Source organism: Thalassophryne amazonica, chromosome 10 (genome assembly GCF_902500255.1).
Source record: "Thalassophryne amazonica chromosome 10, fThaAma1.1, whole genome shotgun sequence".
NCBI classification, from domain to species: Eukaryota; Metazoa; Chordata; class Actinopteri; order Batrachoidiformes; family Batrachoididae; genus Thalassophryne; species Thalassophryne amazonica.
Genome location: NC_047112.1, coordinates 21,643,940 through 21,662,218, shown reverse-complemented (window position 1 = coordinate 21,662,218; position 18,279 = coordinate 21,643,940). Strand labels below are relative to the sequence as shown.

At 42.4% G+C, this 18,279-nt stretch overlaps 1 protein-coding gene across 1 annotated transcript in view; it reads left to right on the top strand.

Moving 5' to 3' along the window:
* The window catches only part of kank4 (KN motif and ankyrin repeat domains 4), a 267,734-nt gene that overhangs the window by 236,383 nt on the left and 13,072 nt on the right, over positions 1-18,279 (top strand). Inside the window, 3 exon segments of the mRNA XM_034179538.1 lie at positions 309-402; positions 12,047-12,310; positions 17,691-17,775. Coding sequence (XP_034035429.1) covers positions 309-402; positions 12,047-12,310; positions 17,691-17,775 — 443 coding nt within the window.

Sequence of the window (18,279 nt, the reverse complement as noted above, 5' to 3'; positions counted from 1 at the left end):
AAGTGGCCAGTCTTAGCAGGAGAAAGAATCCATTATGTTCCCGTTTCTTCTATAATTCATTCTTTGTTTAAGGTTGCTGAGCGTTACCCTCTCCCCGTCTACTTTGCAGTATTTGTCAGTTTAAAGTATGTACATTATGTTTAGGTATGAGCTCTTACTGGAAGCGATAAGAGTCTTCTGTCACAACACAAACACACACACACTCTCAAACTCAGCAGAAAACTAATGGAGTTCTCAACCCCCAATGTTCTTTTTCCATCTCTGCTGATGTTTTCTGTGTGCATTTATCTCTCTCTGCTTTTCACCAGGTCTCAAGTCCATTATGAAGAAAAATGGCATGGCTGACAAGCAGGGGAGCAAGGGAGCCAAGAAAAACCTGAAATTTGTTGGGGTGAATGGAGGGTAAAACCTTTTTAATTACTGTCCAGTCTCCTGATGATTTACAGTTTTTTTGTGGACTTCAGTATGTTTCAGAGTGTACATATTATGGCATTTACTATGAAGCACCAAATAGCTGAATAATTATTTAATGTTGTATTATTCTTTACTTCAATTTAAGAAATTACTCCAAATTCAAAGATTTATTGTTTTCATTATTTAGGTGTTCTATGGAATATTTAAGTGGGCTTCTAATGGATTTGCTAGTTAGCTAGAATCTGTAGAAAATAGCTTAGAGGCACTTGGACTGCCTAGAGTAAAATGTACAACAAAATAAAAAACACTATAACTAAGTACAGTGATTTGATTTCTGTTGAGCCTCTTTCTTACTTACTTACTTACTTAGTCCTCTTCGCCCGCTCTGGAGCATTGGGCTTCAACACATCTGCACCAAAGGACTCGATTTGAGCCTGCACCTTCACTTCTCCCCGTGTTGTTTTTCCTTGTTCGATGTCTCTCTGTAGTCCTCTCCTCCATGACATCTTTGGCTGGCCTCTTCTCCTATGTCCTTGTGGGTTCCAGTCCAGTGCTTGGTGTGTGATTGAGGTAGGTGGTTTCCTCAGGGTGTGACCGAGTGATTTCCAGCATCTTCTTCTGATGATGACTTCTACCGGCTCTTCATTTGCACAGTTGAGCAGCTCCTCATTTGTCACCTGGATGGGCCACCACAACCTCAGGATGTGTCTGAGTCTCTTGTTCATAACAACTTGCAGGCATCTCATGGCTTCTTTTGTGAGGCCCCATGCCTCACATCCGTAGAGAACCACTGATTTGACATTTGACATGATGATCCTCAGTTTGGTCTTGTGCTTTTTGGATGCGCATTTGGATGTCAGGAAGTGGGCCTCCTTCTTTTGAGATGATGCTTCCTAGGTAGGTGAATTCTTCCACCTGTTCCAGTTCTTCTTCCCGACATGTCATGGGATTTCTTCTTCCTTTTGTTCTCACTCTCATCTCCTTGGTTTTCTTCACATTAATGTTCAAGCCCACCTTCCTTGCATTCTTCTCGAGCCGCTCCACTTTGGATCTCATATGGCTGATGTTTTGGCTGAGTAGCACAATGTCATCCGCAAAGTCTAGATCTTCGAGCTGTTGAGTGAGAGTCCACTGGATTCCTGTTCTTTGGTTTTTGGTGGTTTCCTTCATGATCCAGTCCAGGGCCACAATGAAAATGATGGGGCTGAGCTGTTGTGCTGCACTAAATGTTAAATGCATTTTCCTCAGGCATCGATGGAGGTACCTCAGTGATATGTTCAAACAAAATAAATGTACAGTTTAATGCCATCTGCATTTTCCTTCAAAGCTATAATTTAGGGTTGTTCCAATGACATACTGATGTTGACGTGATCACGATACACTGTGTGTGCGTTTGTTTTTCTTTTTTTTTTTTTTGGAAATAGCATTTTTAGAATGATGTAGCCTGCGGCAGACTGGCGTCCTGTCCAGGGTATACCCTGCCTCACACCCTATGACTGCTGGGATAGGCTCCAGCCCCCTGTGACCCTTAATTGGAGTAAACGGTTGAAGATGAGTGGTTGAGTAACGCTGTAGCATACATTCATCAGAATCCATTCAAGAAAGAAAAAATGGATGGAAGTGATACTTCTCACCAGAGTCTCCCTATGTAACCATTCATTTGACACAAAGTCATTCCAGCGGTACCCAAGGATCCTCCAAAGAGACCCAGTCCCACAGACATTAAGTCATTGTTGGATCCAGTATGGATCTGCATGTTGAGTTGACACAAGTTTTACACCTGATGTCCATCCTGCCCAACTCCATATTCAACCCAGTCTCATGGATTGTCGTGATTCAGCAGTATGAAATATACATTAATCTATTGGTTCCTCATATTGTTACAAAAAGTGCTAAATTTTCATCATGGGAGCACAAATTCATTCTAATTCATTCCGTGATGGCTGCACGTAATTAAAAGTGCAGTGGGGGGGGGGGGGGTTAATAATAGTGAGTTAAAAAAAAAAAACCCTGTCACAAAAATTTGAATCATTTTGTGATGGGAGGACAAAACAAACAAACAAACAAACAAACAACAACAACAAAAAACGTGAGACTGGGCTTGGGATGCCTTGAATCGGGAGCCTTCTCTTTTGAAATCAAGTGCACTAACCATTTAGTCACAACTAATTGTGGTAAGAAAAAACAGCATCTGTCAGATTTACAGTATGTAACACATATTTGACAGCTGAATAATTGTGAAAAAAAACAATACGTCGCCGCTTTCTCTCATGGTTTCCAGGTATTTCTCTACCTTGGGGGTTCATCCAGTTATATGTTGAGTTGCAGACTCACAGTCTGTGATTGTCACTCTGGAGCTTTTGCCTTCCACTGAATGACAAACTGAACATGAATGTTCTTTCAGTATTATATAGCCCTTGGTACTTCACACAGATCCCCAAAAATCAACCTGTATCTGTCTTAGCCACTCACACGAGCTGATATCTACATAACACTACAACACTTCATTCATTCCACTGTGAACTAAACACTGACCACAGCACCGCTTTAGAGTCATTGTTCCTGCAACTTAAATGGGTAAAAGTAACTCCTGACACCACTCAGCTGCACACCATGCTGTGGCGGCTTCATCCCACTTCCAGAGACATACAGGTTAGATGAACTGGTGACTCTAAATTGACTGTAGGTGTGAGTGAGAGTGTGAATGTGTTTGTCTGTATGTGTTGGTCCTGCATTAGAATGGTGGGCTATCCACAGTGTACTCCACCTCTCGCCCATTATCTGCTAGGATAGTCTCAAGCCCCATCTTACCATTTAACTGTAATCAGCGGGTATAGAAATGAATGAAAGAATGAAAATGCTAAAGCAATTCCTTACACAAGATGGTGGATGAAAGTGTTGCTTGATGTCCACTGTAGTAGTGCATTTGTGAAAGATATGCTAAACAGTTTGTAGTACTTTAATAGCCCCTGTAAGTACTTTTTCTATATTCATTATTGGTAGCAAGCGCTAATCGTATTTTTCAGAAATTTAGAATGCTTAAAAAGTTTGATTCAGAAGTAGATGGTCACTGTCATTCTTTTCAGAACTACACTCATCTGCCACTTTATTAGGTACACTTTGCAAATCACCATGACACTGAATCATATACAAATCATATAAATATCATAGATATACAAAATACACTCATTGGCCGGTACACCTTGCTACTACCGGGTTGGACCTCCTTTTGCCTTAAGAACTGCCTTAATTCTTCATAGCATAGATTCAACAAGGTGTTGGAAACATTCCTCAAAGATGTTGGTCCATATTGACGTGACGGCATCACGTAGTCACCCTTTCAACCAGTCTGCCCATTCTACTCTGACATCTCACATCAACACAACATTTTCATCGAGATAACTGCCGCTCACTGGATATCTTCTCTTTTTTGGACCATTCTCTGTAAACCCTAGAAATGGGTGTGCATAAAAATCCCAGTAGATCAGCAGTTTGACATACTCAGACCATGCCACGTTCAAAATCACTTCAAGCCTCTTTCTTCCTCATGCTGATGTTCAGTTTGAACTTCAGCAAGTCATCTTCACCACGTCTAGATGCCTAAATGCACTGAGTTCCTGCCATCTGATTGGCTGATTAGATATTTGCGTTAACAAGCAATAAAACAGGTGTACCTAATAAAGTGGCAGGTGAGTGTACATGCTATTGAGAATCAAATTATGAATGACTTGAATTATGCATGACCGCCTTTTCTCAGGTCACAGCAGCATCAGTCTGGCAGATAAATTTAAGGTCCTATTCTTTAATTGCCTCCACCACCCATCAGAGGAGGGTCAGAGATGATGAGTTCACATCATTTTGCTTATCTTAAACAGTGATGGACAGACTTCAGTGAAATTACAGTATGTGGAGAAATAATCCTTGGGCCAGGGAATATTTAATTAGATTTGGGTGGCAGCCCATTCTTCTTTTTCTTCAGTTTCATTAATATTACTGTTATCTCTTTCTCTAACATTAACCATATGATCTCACAAACATCTGATGGTGGATGACGGAATTAAAGTTAAGCTATGATTATCTTGGGGCAGAGTCCAACTCCTGTCCCACTCTGGGGGAACAGGAGTTGGACTACCAATACGTAGACATGAATTTGATTCACCTTCATGCTATACTGTCTGCATCTTAGGATAAAACACTTCATCTGCATTGAAGTGTCCATGTCCACTCAGCTGTAAATAGGAACCAGCCCAGTTTGGGGAAGTCAGCCTTGACACCAATGGATCCCAGGACCTACATATGACTTATTATTATTAGCCTGGAAGAGTAGAGTTTTTCTGAGATGCAGTATTCATTGTGTCCTTGGATTAACAAGCATGGGATTAACTGAGTCAGTGAGTCTGCAAGATTTCTGTAAGCATCTCCTAAAAAAAAGTACAGCATACCAAACTCGAAAATTTGGGCTTCTGATAGATCCAGATGAGGACCAGTGAAGCTCCTAATTTGGGCCATGTTGACATCCTTTAAAATAATGTGCAGTGATATTACACTCAACAAAAATATAAACTCAACACTTTTGGTTTTGCTCCCATTTTGTATGAGATGAACTCAAAGATCTAAAACTTTTTCCACATACACAATATCACCATTTCCCTCAAATATTGTTCACAAACCAGTCTAAATCTGTGATAGTGAGCACTTCTCCTTTGCTGAGATAATCCATCCCACCTCACAGGTGTGCCATATCAAGATGCTGATTAGACACCATGATTAGTGAACAGGTGTGCCTTAGACTGTCCACAATAAAAGGCCACTCTGAAAGGTGCAGTTTTATCACACAGCACAATGCCACAGATGTCGCAAGATTTGAGGGAGCGTGCAATTGGCATGCTGACAGCAGGAATGTCAACCAGAGCTGTTGCTCATGTATTGAATGTTCATTTCTCTACCATAAGCCATCTCCAAAGGCGTTTCAGAGAATTTGGCAGTACATCCAACCAGCCTCACAACCGCAGACCACGTGTAACCACACCAGCCCAGGACCTCCACATCCAGCATGTTCACCTCCAAGATCGTCTGAGACCAGCCTCTCGGACAGCTGCTGAAACAATCGGTTTGCATAACCAAAGAATTTCTGCACAAACTGTCAGAAACCGTCTCAGGGAAGCTCATCTGCATGCTCGCCGTCCTCATCGGGGTCTCGACCTGACTCCAGTTCGTCGTCGTAACCGACTTGAGTGGGCAAATGCTCACATTCGCTGGCGTTTGGCACGTTGGAGAGGTGTTCTCTTCACGGATGAATCCCGGTTCACACTGTTCAGGGCAGATGGTAGACAGCGTGTGTGGCGTCGTGTGGGTGAGCGGTTTTCTGATGTCAATGTTGTGGATCGAGTGGCCCATGGTGGCGGTGGGGTTATGGTATGGGCAGGCATCTGTTATGGACGAAGAACACAGGTGCATTTTATTGATGGCATTTTGAATGCACAGAGATACCGTGACGAGATCCTGAGGCCCATTGTTGTGCCATACATCCAAGAACATCACCTCATGTTGCAGCAGGATAATGCACGGCCCCATGTTGCAAGGATCTGTACACAATTCTTGGAAGCTGAAAATGTTCCAGTTCTTGCATGGCCGGCATACTCACCGGACATGTCACCCATTGAGAATGTTTGGGATGCTCTGGACCGGCATATACGACAGCATGTACCAGTTCCTGCCAATATCCAGCAACTTCGCACAGCCATTGAAGAGGAGTGGACCAACATTCCACAGGCCACAATTGACAACCTGATCAACTCTATGTGAAGGAGATGTGTTGCACTGCATGAGGCAGATGGTGGTCACACCAGATACTGACTGGTATCCCCCCCAAATAAAACAAAACTGCACCTTTCAGAGTGGCCTTTTATTGTGGACAGTCTAAGGCACACCTGTGCACTAATCATGGTGTCTAATCAGCATCTTGATATGGCACACCTGTGAGGTGGGTTGGATTATCTCAGCAAAGGATAAGTGCTCACTATCACAGATTTAGACTGGTTTGTGAACAATATTTGAGGGAAATGGTGATATTGTGTATGTGGAAAAAGTTTTAGATCTTTGAGTTCATCTCATACAAAATGGGAGCAAAACCAAAAGTGTTGGGTTTATATTTTTGTTGAGTGTAGTTTAAATAATAATATTGGCACAGTGGGACATGTCTGGGCTTGTTCAAGGCATGATCAGACCTTTTGTTTATGTGCGATTTATGGAGGCTTGTTGGTAATAGCAGGGTCCTGGTGGCCACTAAGGCATCTGTTACTTGTTAATCACTTGTCATTGTGAGTATAAAATCCCTCTTCAGTTTGATCACATATGTGAATTAAGTCCAGCTGCATCTCAAAACTCATTCGTGCCATTTATCGTCTTGACATAAATTAAGACACGGTGCCCTGACTTTGAGCTCCCTGCTGCTGTTGTGTTGGTGTGTGTGTGTTGACTGAACACGTGTTGTGCATTATGTGATGTGTGTGCATATTTTGGTAAGTGTTGATAATGCCTCGGAGCTTTGTGAGACGGCAGGTGCTTATGTCAGCATGTGTTGTGTGTATGTGAGAAGCTGATGAATTTTAAGTAAGCAGATGGAGGAGGTGGAAAGTACAACGGCATACCTCTAGGTACCTCATTCTGGCTGCTTTGAATTTATATATATATAAAAAAAGCTGTCTGGCACTGCAGTTATAACATAAAGAACAAATCGAACCAAAAATACCTGTGCCACCTGTGCCCAAATCCAACTTGCATAAATGTTTGTTATTTTAAAAAAAGGAGATTCCATTCTAGAGGTGAACTGAGGAATATGTGAGACAACTCTAAGTAGACCTGAGGATATTTAAATCAAAGAACATGCTAAGAAAAAAAACACCATCCGGTCACTTAAAGGTTTCATTCTGATTCTAAACCCAACTTTAAACAGGTCTTAAACCAAAATGGTCAACTCAACAAGGATGCATAGTGGGTAGGGCTTACCAATAATTGACGCAACAAATGACCTCAGTGGACTTGGGGAGTTCCTTCCATGACAAGACCCAGAAAGGTGACAGCATCTGAAATGAGGTCACCGATGTTCACAGCAGGAAGTGTTTCATGACTGGAGTCAAGATCAGTAAACAGCCAACTGACTAGTGGATTTAAAAAAAAATGAAGCTTACATTTAAAAGCCCCGAGGGAATCACAATGGATGTTAACAGGCAGATTATTTCAGAGATGGGGTGGGATAGGAAAACGCTCTGCAGCCTGTTGGCTTTCTGACCTTGGGAACCGAGTGGAGGTGGAAAAATATGTGGTAAATAAATGAAACTGAGCAGATTTTGTTTGCAATGAGACAAACATATTGGGTGATATTTTTGAAAACTATTTTGAGTCCACTATCCCATACCAGGATGTGGGCTGTTTGTCCTTCGGCACTTTAGATGGTCTGTCTTTTTTCTCCCTTGAGCTCCTGTGGAATCCAGGGAATGTTTTGGCCCTTGAATGCCTCCCGTGGTGTGTGTGTCTACTTATAATCATGAATCACAAGCATTCAGCGGCAGACTTAATCTGATCACTCGTCTCACAGAGGTTCCTTCGTGATACACGTCGGTGATCACACGTTCAGCAGTCACACATACTGGAGTATATCAGTGACTTCTACAGAGCTTTGAACATGTTTCATGCTTCTTTTCTGAACAAAGGAATGCTTTGTAAATGTTCATACAGTAGCGGTCAGACATTTACATACACTCATGGGCGTGAATGTCATGGTAAGTTTGGGCTTTTAATAATGTCCTTGAACTGTTCTTTTGCCAGAGTAGAGTGATTGTACAGCATGTGACAATAATGACTTAAAATAACAAAGATTGGGTGCACAAGTTTGAATTTATTTTGGTTCTTCTCTCATCCACAGGGTCAAAATTATACACATAGGCTCAAATATATACACTTTCACTTAAATCTTTTAATAGGCAGCACTGAAGATTCCACAATGTCTTTTAAATCAACATGGTCAAGGCCTACTAACTCTTCATTAGTGATCATGGTTGACAACTGGTAGTTTCTCTTTGCCAGCATAAAAAAGGATGTGTTTGACAACACTCACTGGATTGACCAATACCCAGAACAATGGGAAAGTCCAAAGAGCTCAGGGAAGTCTAAGAAGGAGACTTGTCGATTTAAACAAGTGTAGAAGGTCGCTTGGAGCCATTTGTAAACAACTGCAATATTCCAAGATCATCACTTCAAACAATAGTATGTAAATAAAAGTTAGTGGGATGTAACTCAGCCACATGGGGTGTGCATCCAGTACATTCTGAGTGCTGGTCCTAAGCCCGGATAAATGAGGAGGGTAGAAGGAGACAGGGCATTAAACTTAAAGTTGGTCAGATCTCATCCGCATGGGGTGTATAGCCAGTATACGTTAAGAACACGTTATAATACTTAAATATCTACAGTGAAGTGAAACTCTTTCAGAATAGCAAACAAAAATTCTTAGCTATGGAATCTCGGCTCAGCAATTATTCTGACTTATTGCGCAAGAAACGTGCATGCAGTGTCTCTTTGCCAGAGTGTGCGAGAAACACTTAATCCCAGCACTTTCTTAAGAAGAAATCTGTTCCTCGTGAGATTAGTTTCTTTACAACAATAAATGGCTAACAACCATCTTATATTGTGTATGGTGATAAAAGCACTCACCCTCTGCAGGACCACAGAGTCTGCCCAATTTTCTATCACACATATGGTTTTTTGTTCTATTGTGGTAGATTTAGTGTAATAAGTTAGCTGAATATAGACAGAGCTGGCAAAAACAAATTTCTCCTGTGAGGGTCACGAGTTTTGCTCCATCTTATTTGTTGCCTGAAAAGATGCCTTTCTGAAAACTTCAGAGATTTTCAGTGAGCTCAGAGCGGCTACACAAAAAACATGAAGGTGACTGTCTTATAATCAGCTGAAGGAAAATGTCAGTTTACTGGTTAAAAAAAACAACCTTCCGGGAACACTGGAGAATGAAGAGTGGCTGCAGGAGGCTTTTATCTCTTCTGCAATTTCACTCGCTGCCAAGTCCCAGACACTCATGAGAATTCGACTTGCTATTATTCATTTGAATCTTAGAGTGTGGTTCCAAACCAAGAGTCACCTGTTGGCCATAATTGTGGGTATTTTATGGATCCCATCTTAAAACATGAATTTTAAATGTCAGACTTCCAGTGTTCTTCCGCAAGACAATGTTAGCAGTAAAGTCTCTGAATATTCTCCTCTTTTTTTCCAAGTTACATCATTTGAATGAAATCCCTTTGTACGTATACATGGAGAACCTATCTCCTAAATCTGTATTTTAGCAAGATGAATTTGAATGAAAAAGTTGAACCACTGACCTATGACATTTTTGTTGCAACTGAGCAAAAACATTCCCTACAATCATGCATCTATTTGTGTATCTTAGAGCAGTGATTCTCAACCGGGGTGCCGCGGCACCCTAGGGTGCCGTGATCGATCGTCAGGGGTGCCGTGGGCAATTATCAAATATCACCATTATCAGGTGTATGTGCTGTAATAGTGTGGCAGATGAAGTAATGCTCTTTTATTCCAGTAGATGGTAGTAAAGCGCTGTACTATAGTATAATAGACATACTTGCGCACATAGCGTTGTGCATCTCCATGGTTACAGGTTGCTGACTACAGCGTGAATCTCAGCTGCTCACGGAGCATGGCTCCTCTGGGGAAGGACAAACCGCGTTGGCTGTGGAGGTGTGCGGGGAAGGCGGCCTGACCTCCGTTGATGTCACTGTGGTCAGACTTGGGCCTTTTCGCTCACAACTGGGTTCGCTGAAGGCAGCCTCTGCGCTCCATGAATATTAGAATGGCAGATTATTGTGAATAAAAGTGTCGAGACGTCTAAAAAAACACTTGAGATTAGGGCTGTCACAATTATTACAATATTTGTCAATTGCGATTATTTTTCCATATTCGCGATTATTTTTCATATTCGCGATTACCGTGAATTATTTATTTTATCCACAAAGCATAAAACGACTCAGAATCTGACGTCATTGTGCTGCAGCCTCGCTCTCGTCTTAAGGCGGGACAATAACAAGGAGGCTGACGGCCGATTAAAACAGTGGCCGTCTTCTTCAAAAGCCGTCTAAAATGCGGAGCTGTCGGTGTGTGTGTGTGTGTCTGTGTGTGTGTGTGTGTGTGCGCGCGCGCGGAGTCAACAGGCTGCAGACTGCGAGGGAGGGGGTGAGTGAGGGAGATTCCTGAATGGAAGCACGACACGTTACAGTCTGAGAACCATCAGTGCGCAGCGAGCGCGGAGCAGAGAGGATTTCTTTCTCTTTTTGCTCTGTATGCACCACTCTGCATTTAATCATTAGTGATTGATCTCTGCTCCCCTCCACAGCCTGTCTTTTTCCTGGTTCTCTCCCTCAGCCCCAACCAGTCCCAGCAGAAGACTGCCCCTCCCTGAGCCTGGTTCTGCTGGAGGTTTCTTCCTGTTAAAAGGGAGTTTTTCCTTCCCACTGTCGCCAAGTGCTTGCTCACAGGGGGTCGTTTGACCATTGGGGTTTTTACGTAATTATTGTATGGCCTTGCCTTACAATATAAAGCGCCTTGGGGCAACTGTTTGTTGTGATTTGGCGCTATATAAATAAAATTGATTGATTGATTTTAACCCGAGTGAACAAGTTAAAAAACAAAACCAAAACATGAAGCTGCTTTTACTTCTCTCTGAACTTTCTCTAAAGGTGTGATTTTGCCGTTACCGTCCTGTTCACACCATGTGCGCGTCGTATGCTGAATTTATGAGATCATGAGATGAAATAAACGGTCAAATAGCTTTAAAAACATTTAAAAAATGAGAATATATGAATGAACTGAGCCACAAAAAAAAAACCCTGACATGGAGAAGCTGTGGTGATGTTCAGATGCACAGATCACAAAAAGGAGGTGAGAACTCTGAACTTTAACAGCTGTTACTTTCCAAAGGTATTTATTTGTTCAATATGGGCTTAATGCAGTGTTTAAGCACAAAACGTGACTGATGAGGAGAAACAATTTCAGAAATGCAACAGAAACAACCACAATTCAGAAAAAGCTGGGACTGTATGTAAAATGAAGATAAAAATAAAAATGTTGCACCATTCCCAGTTTCTCCACTCACAGAAGCCAAACGTTCTTCCAGAGTTGTGTAATTATACTACAATAGTAGAATATAAAGAAGGGAAAAAAAAAGAAAAAAATAGACAATATATTCGTCAATCGCAATTATTTGTCTGACAATTAATCGTCTCCAGAAATTCCTAATCGTGACAGCCCTACTTGAGATCAGAGCGCAAAATGCTTGAGGATTTTCGAAATGCGGTGTTTTCTGTATCGATTTTGCGATAATTGGGTTTTGCGCGAAACCAGAGGTAATAGAATTATAATATTATTTTGCTTGGTGGTGTGCCACAGGATTTTGTAAATATAAAAAGGGTGCCGCGGCTCAAAAAAGGTTGAAAATCACTGTCTTAGAGTATTTTAAATTATGTATTTCATGATGGATTGAGCAGGATGATTTTGATGTCTTTATCAGCCAGAATGTCCATCCTGAGTGACCATTTATATGTTTGTCCTCCAGCTATGAGACTACATCCAGTGAGGAATCAAGTGGGGATGAGAAGTCAAAGGTGGAGGTGGAGGAGGAAGAAAAATCAAAGCCAAAGGAGGAGAAGGAGCCTCAGTCATTAGAAAGACCTGAGGAGGAAACACAGAGCCAACAGATGGATGTGGAGGTCCTACCTGAGGAAGAAGGTGCTGCTGCTGCAGCAGAAGAGAAGGAGAGTGAAAAAGGTCTACTGGATACAGAGGACATCCAGGAGATGGAGGAGGAACAGGCAGAAGGGTGAGACATACTGAAAGAAAAATGTGTTTCACCGTAGCCATCGAGAATACTTACTGTGGTTAGTATGACTATGTAGGTCAAGTGGTTAGTGCGCTTGTGTCCAGGATAGAAGATTCTCTGTTCAAGACTCTCTGACTCTCTGTTCAAGACCCTGTGCTGATTGTCTATGTAATTTGCGGTCACATCAGAAAGGGCATCCGACGTTCCCCACAGGGAAAAAAATTAAAGAACTTACCTTAGTGTGACTCTGTGCTAACTGCAGCTTTTTTAAAAGTTCTATCATTGGTCAGTTGCCCCTCATTGTTGTGGGCATGACATTAAACTGCATCTTGGACTGTAGGTGGTCCTCCAGCCTGAATTCCATTTTGGGGGTTATTGGTAGGATTGTCCTTCCAGCCACCACAAAATGTCAAGGAAAACTCAACACTGGAGAAAAAAAGCCCACAGATATCAAAATATTATGAAAGGGTGGGAGAAAAATCCATTTTAGTTCTCATTCATGGAAAAGAAGAAACAACAGGAAAACGCCAAAGGTCCAGTCTCTTGATGGTTGTGAGTAGTGGGGTGCTGATGGGTCATGAACTGCGCGGCAGTGCGTAGCTCCAAACTTGAGGTGGCTCAACTGGGTAGGCAAGTACAACATTCTTTCTCTCAGCAACGGTGCTGTTGAATGATCTTGGAAAATACTTCATTGTGGTGACAGCACTCAGGGAGGGCCACAGACCTTGGTTTGGTTTTTCCGGTAGCCTGCATAAAGGGGAACAGCAGCTGTAGTAGCAGACTGTCTCCTTCCAATGCTATCACATATCACCGTTGTCATTTAGTGCAGATGTAGACATTTGTTGGGTGATTTGTCTGTTGTCTCAGTGTATATTCTCAGACTGCAGTGAGTGAGATACGAGGTCTGTGAGAAAAGTAACAGACCTTTTTATTTTTTTCAAAAACTATATGGATTTGATTCATATGTTTTTACATCAGCCAAGCTTGAACCTTCGTGCGCATGCGTGAGTTTTTCCACGCCTGTCTGTTGCGTCATTCGCCTGTGGGCAGGCTTTGAGTGAGCACTGGTCCACCCCTCTCGTCGTTGCATCATTGCGAGGAAATGGCGGAATGATTTACGCTTTTTTCCCATCAGAAGTTTTTCAGAAACTGTTACAGACAGGCAGCTGGAAACCATTCGAAAAATTTATCTGGCTTTCGGTGAAAATTTTACGGGCTTCAAAGAGAATAAGGAGTGTTACTACAGCTTTAAGGACGGCCCACAATAGCGCACGGTGCGCCGCGCTCCGAGCCGCCATCCAGAGGCAGAAACCACCACATCATTTCTAAACGGATGGCTGTGTGGAGCCTGGACCGTCATGTGCAATTTCTCTGGTTATCACAAGAGCTGGACATCAGCCATTTTCCGGCAGATTTCACTTTTAACAAGAGATTTTGTCATGGAAAGCCGCGCGGAGGCTTCGCGCGTCACGACCGATTTGCTGATGGAGCGAGACAAAGAACACCTCCGTTTCGGAGTGCCAGAGGACAAGTTGGGACATGCCCAGCTCTCCACAATTTCTCTTATACTCACTCGACTGGTAAGCACTGAAAGCCGAGATAGGCATGTCCCAACTTGTCCTCTAACACTCCGAAACGGAGGTGTTCCTTTGTCTCGCTTCATCAGCGAATCGGCCGTGACGCGTGAAGCCTGCGCGCAGCTTTCCATGACAAAATCTCTTGTTAAAAGTGAAATCTGCCGGAAAATGGCTGATGTCCAGCTCTTGTGATAACCAGAGAAATTGCACATGATGGTCCCGGCTCCACACAGCCATCCGTTTAGAAATGATGTGGTGGTTTCTGCCTCTCGATGGCGGCTTGGAGTGCGGCGCGCCATGCACCATTGTGGGCCGTCCTTAAAGCTGTAGTAACACTCCTTATTCTTTGTGAAGCCCATAAATTTTTCACCGAAAGCCAGATAAATTTTTCGAATGGTTTCCAGCTGCCTGTCTCTAACAGTTTCTGAAAAAATTCTGATGGAAAAAAAAGCCCAAATCATTCTGCCATTTCCTCGCAAGGAAACAACGACGAGAGGGGTGGACCAGTGCTCACTCAAAGCCTGCCCACAGGTGAATGACGCAACCGACAGGCGTGGAAAAACTCACGCATGCGCACGAAGGTTCAAGCTTGGCTGACGTAAAAACATATGAATCAAATCCATATAGTTTTGAAAAAATAAAAAGGTCCGTTACTTTTCTCACAGACCTCGTATTTAACCTGTAGTTTCACTTTGTTATTGATGATTGCCCTGGTGGTGACGCTCCTCTTGGGTGATTTCAGAATAACCACAAGCAGTAACAGGGTTCATTATATGAACCCTATTGTTCCTCATTGTTTTGGCAGTCATGGTTAAAATGGATCACTGCTCTTAGACTTTACAAAACGTTGGGGCCTATGAATTGCTTCATCCTGCTTCCATCATGTAGCGCAACACAAATGGGCATAATATGCCAGTGCTGATAATGTATCGAAGGGGATCAGTCATGTTGTTGTGGGAAGACACTGCAGACTGGAGGACTACATTATTAACAAAAATGTTGAGTTTGTGAACTATGACCAAAAATTTGTTGTCACTTCCCAAAGGATTCATCTGAAATCCTGCAGACTGCTGTTTAGTTGTTGCCCCAGACTTAATCTGGGGCAACAGTGTTTCACACAGTCTGTGTGGAATTTGCAGCAAACATGGACACAACCAATAACCCGAATGGATTGTAGCAGCTCTTTTAAGGCAAGACCCTGAAGGTTGCCAGGGATGCCACTGGAGGTGCTAGTGCTCAAGAGAGGAAGTGTTTCATCTCTGACAGCAGTCTGATTATCATCCAAAGGATTTGTCGTGCAATTACAGACCGGCTGTTGGGTAAGATCATATAGTCCAGGCACTTAGGTGCCTTTGATAGTGAGTACAGGCTTGCTGAATTCAATTTTGCAGATGATGCTGTGACCTTTGCAGAATTAATGGATACCGTGATGGCAGTACTTAAGAGGCTACTGTTATGTAGGAGTGCCTGGGTTTGACATTGTCCTGGATCAAGACTCCCTTATTTTGGCAGTGACAACCATCTCTCTGGGAGCTTACCCAGTGAGTTGAAGGGATGTCTTGGAAGAGGTTATGTAGATACGAGGTTCAAAGGCAGATGCATTTGCCGATGCTGATGTCTTTGTAAGAGAAGGAAGATCCAGATCTTCGTGGTCCTGATGCTTCCTGCCATATGATGTAATTATGAGATTCTGACTGTAACCGGAGAACAAAAGCAACAACTGGATACATTTGGTATTCAGCCTCTTTGTAGAATTCTTATACCCCATCACACAAGAGGCCGAATGAGCCCAAATCCCATCCGGATGAAAATTTGGCCTACATTCGGGAAGTGTTGAGGTGCATTCGAGACCATCAGACAGTATTCTGAGCGCAGTCTAAACAGTCGGGCACAGATGTGCAACCACCTTAGATGTGTTGCACATGTTCAAAACATTTGTGGCGTAGTTCAAGTGTAAAAACTATCGATCAGCAGTTGAAGTGCCGTCTGACTGCAGTCTGACTGCATTCTAAACAATCAGATGGCGTGAAAACGGTATTCGTGACATTCTGATCGCACTCAGGGGGGACATTCAGCATGTTTTTGCCATGGCAGAATGTTCCCAGTGTGCCTGAACACACCACGACTGCATCTCAAGTGCACCTCGAGTGCTGCTGGATTATATTTCCTCCACCTGCAGTCCGACCTCACTCGTACGGCAAAGTAAGTGCATTCGTCATATTCTCACAGCTTTTTGACATCTGTCTGGGTAATCCTAATGTGTTCCACCAACATTTGTACTGTGTTCAGAGGCTCGTGTACGGCACATGCATGAATCAGTCAGGGCGGGGTGGAGCGCAGTCTCGGTGTTCGGACTCCTGTCCTCCTCAATTCTTATTCGCTCCCAGATGTGGCATGAATGCTGACTTTTTTTGACATTCTGCTTGATTCGGCTTGGCTCGTACTCATTCGTATTAAGTGTGTTGGGGGTATTACGTCATGCTGGAATAACTGTGTCAAATGTGTGGCTGCTTAAGGAGAGTCAGACATGAGTGAACATCAGCTACCACACTGCAGACATGTTCAGTGTGCCATGTCAAAGTAAAAATGTCCATCATAAAAAAAAAATAGTGAAAACTTTCATTAATAGAGATTGGACAGTGTAAATTACTGCTTTGCAGTTCAACAATTCAAACGCTTGATGCTACAATATTAGATACAGACCTGATAACATGATAGTATTTGCCATAGAGATGCCAGTGTAAGGAACATCAGCGAGGTACAACTGAACTCTTTGTGTCCATCTGCAACCTACATGCTTTGAGACAGGCGCCGAATAATCCTTCAGTATAACCCTCATGACGTGCCCATATACAGGGACACACACACATTTCTAAATGCAGTGCTTCTATTGCTTTTTTCATCTACACCTCCATTTCTTCACTATGACCCCGGCTCTAATAGGAAGGTTCGACACAAGCGCTGCACAAACGTGCAAATTTCATTCCCTTAATTCTGCCATCCTGCCTTTACCCATGAGTAACTTATCTGTCTCAGGTTCGTGGGCTCGGCTGAGGGACCAAACCATCGATGGGGCCCCTGGGAGAAAGCAAGACTTATATTAACTAATCACTCAGCACCTATTTGATCATTCCTGTGTGCGGGTACGCAACAGCTAAAGTAAAACTGTGTGTGCAGCCCGCGAAGATAGAGTATCGCCACCAATATTTATTCAGTGGTGTAGCAGCTATTATTAGAGATTGTGTGCGGTCTGTGCTTTGGAATGTTACCAATGTTTGTGGAAGCATGTGATGTATGTCTTAGCTCACTGAGAGAGGGCCTGTAATGGTTTGTCCGTGTTGATGTTTGTTCATAAATGAGAAAACACAAAAATGTTTGACACAAAACTTCTCAGTATACTGCCTGACAGCACGGGTCCCCGTCTCTACCAAACACCACTACTGCACAAGACTTCTTCACACATATGACCTACAGCCGCCTCTCAAAACTGACACATAATGATTTATGTTAATTGATCTGATTATATAAGCTGATTAAAATTCAAATAACATTTATCCCAACAAGATGACCTTTCATGTATAACTGGATTATTTTTTTTTTTTTTGGTCACAGAATATGTTAAATTTGCCTTTTCTGAGATATTTTCCATCATATCATCTATGTTTGACGAATACAGAATTGTTTTGTGAAGGACACCAGGGTGATTATTATCCTTCCCAACAGGGTGCAAAAGAAAGAGATTGAAAACCATGGCAATACAAACGTCTCCATTTCTAAAATCCCTGATTATTATTTCTTTCCAGTGAGCAAGTGGACAAAGGCTTTATAGATGCTTGCGTTTATGTGAAAGACCGCATGGAAGAAGTTTCATCACCAGATAAAGAAATGGTAAGAATTCCTTTTCCCTGAATTCTTCAAAGCTGTATTAATTCAACTTTTTCACTTTACCGAATCTGCATTGATTTGGCTGCAAAGTTTATACTAAGAAAATGTTTGTAGTTGCCAATTTTTTAAAACTTGTGTGTGTATATGAAATTAAAGTCCATGATGCAAAGTATTTTTACATTTATGGAAAACACTTCAGTTTCTGAATAGAAAGCATGGTTTATAATTCAGTTCATAATGCTGAAAAGTGCAATTTTTTTCCACCTGCCAAAAAAATAAGAACGCCACAAAGTAATTTGCACCACAGCATTCATTTGGCTCAGTGTTGGCTTTATCTTATTTGGTAGATAATTTAGGAGATATTCACTGAAGTATTTCAAATCAAATCAATTTTTTTATATAGCGCCAAATCAGAACAAACAGTTGCCCCAAGGCGCCTTATATTGTAAGGCAAGGCCATACAATAATTACGGAAAAACCCCAATGGTCAAAACGACCCCCTGTGAG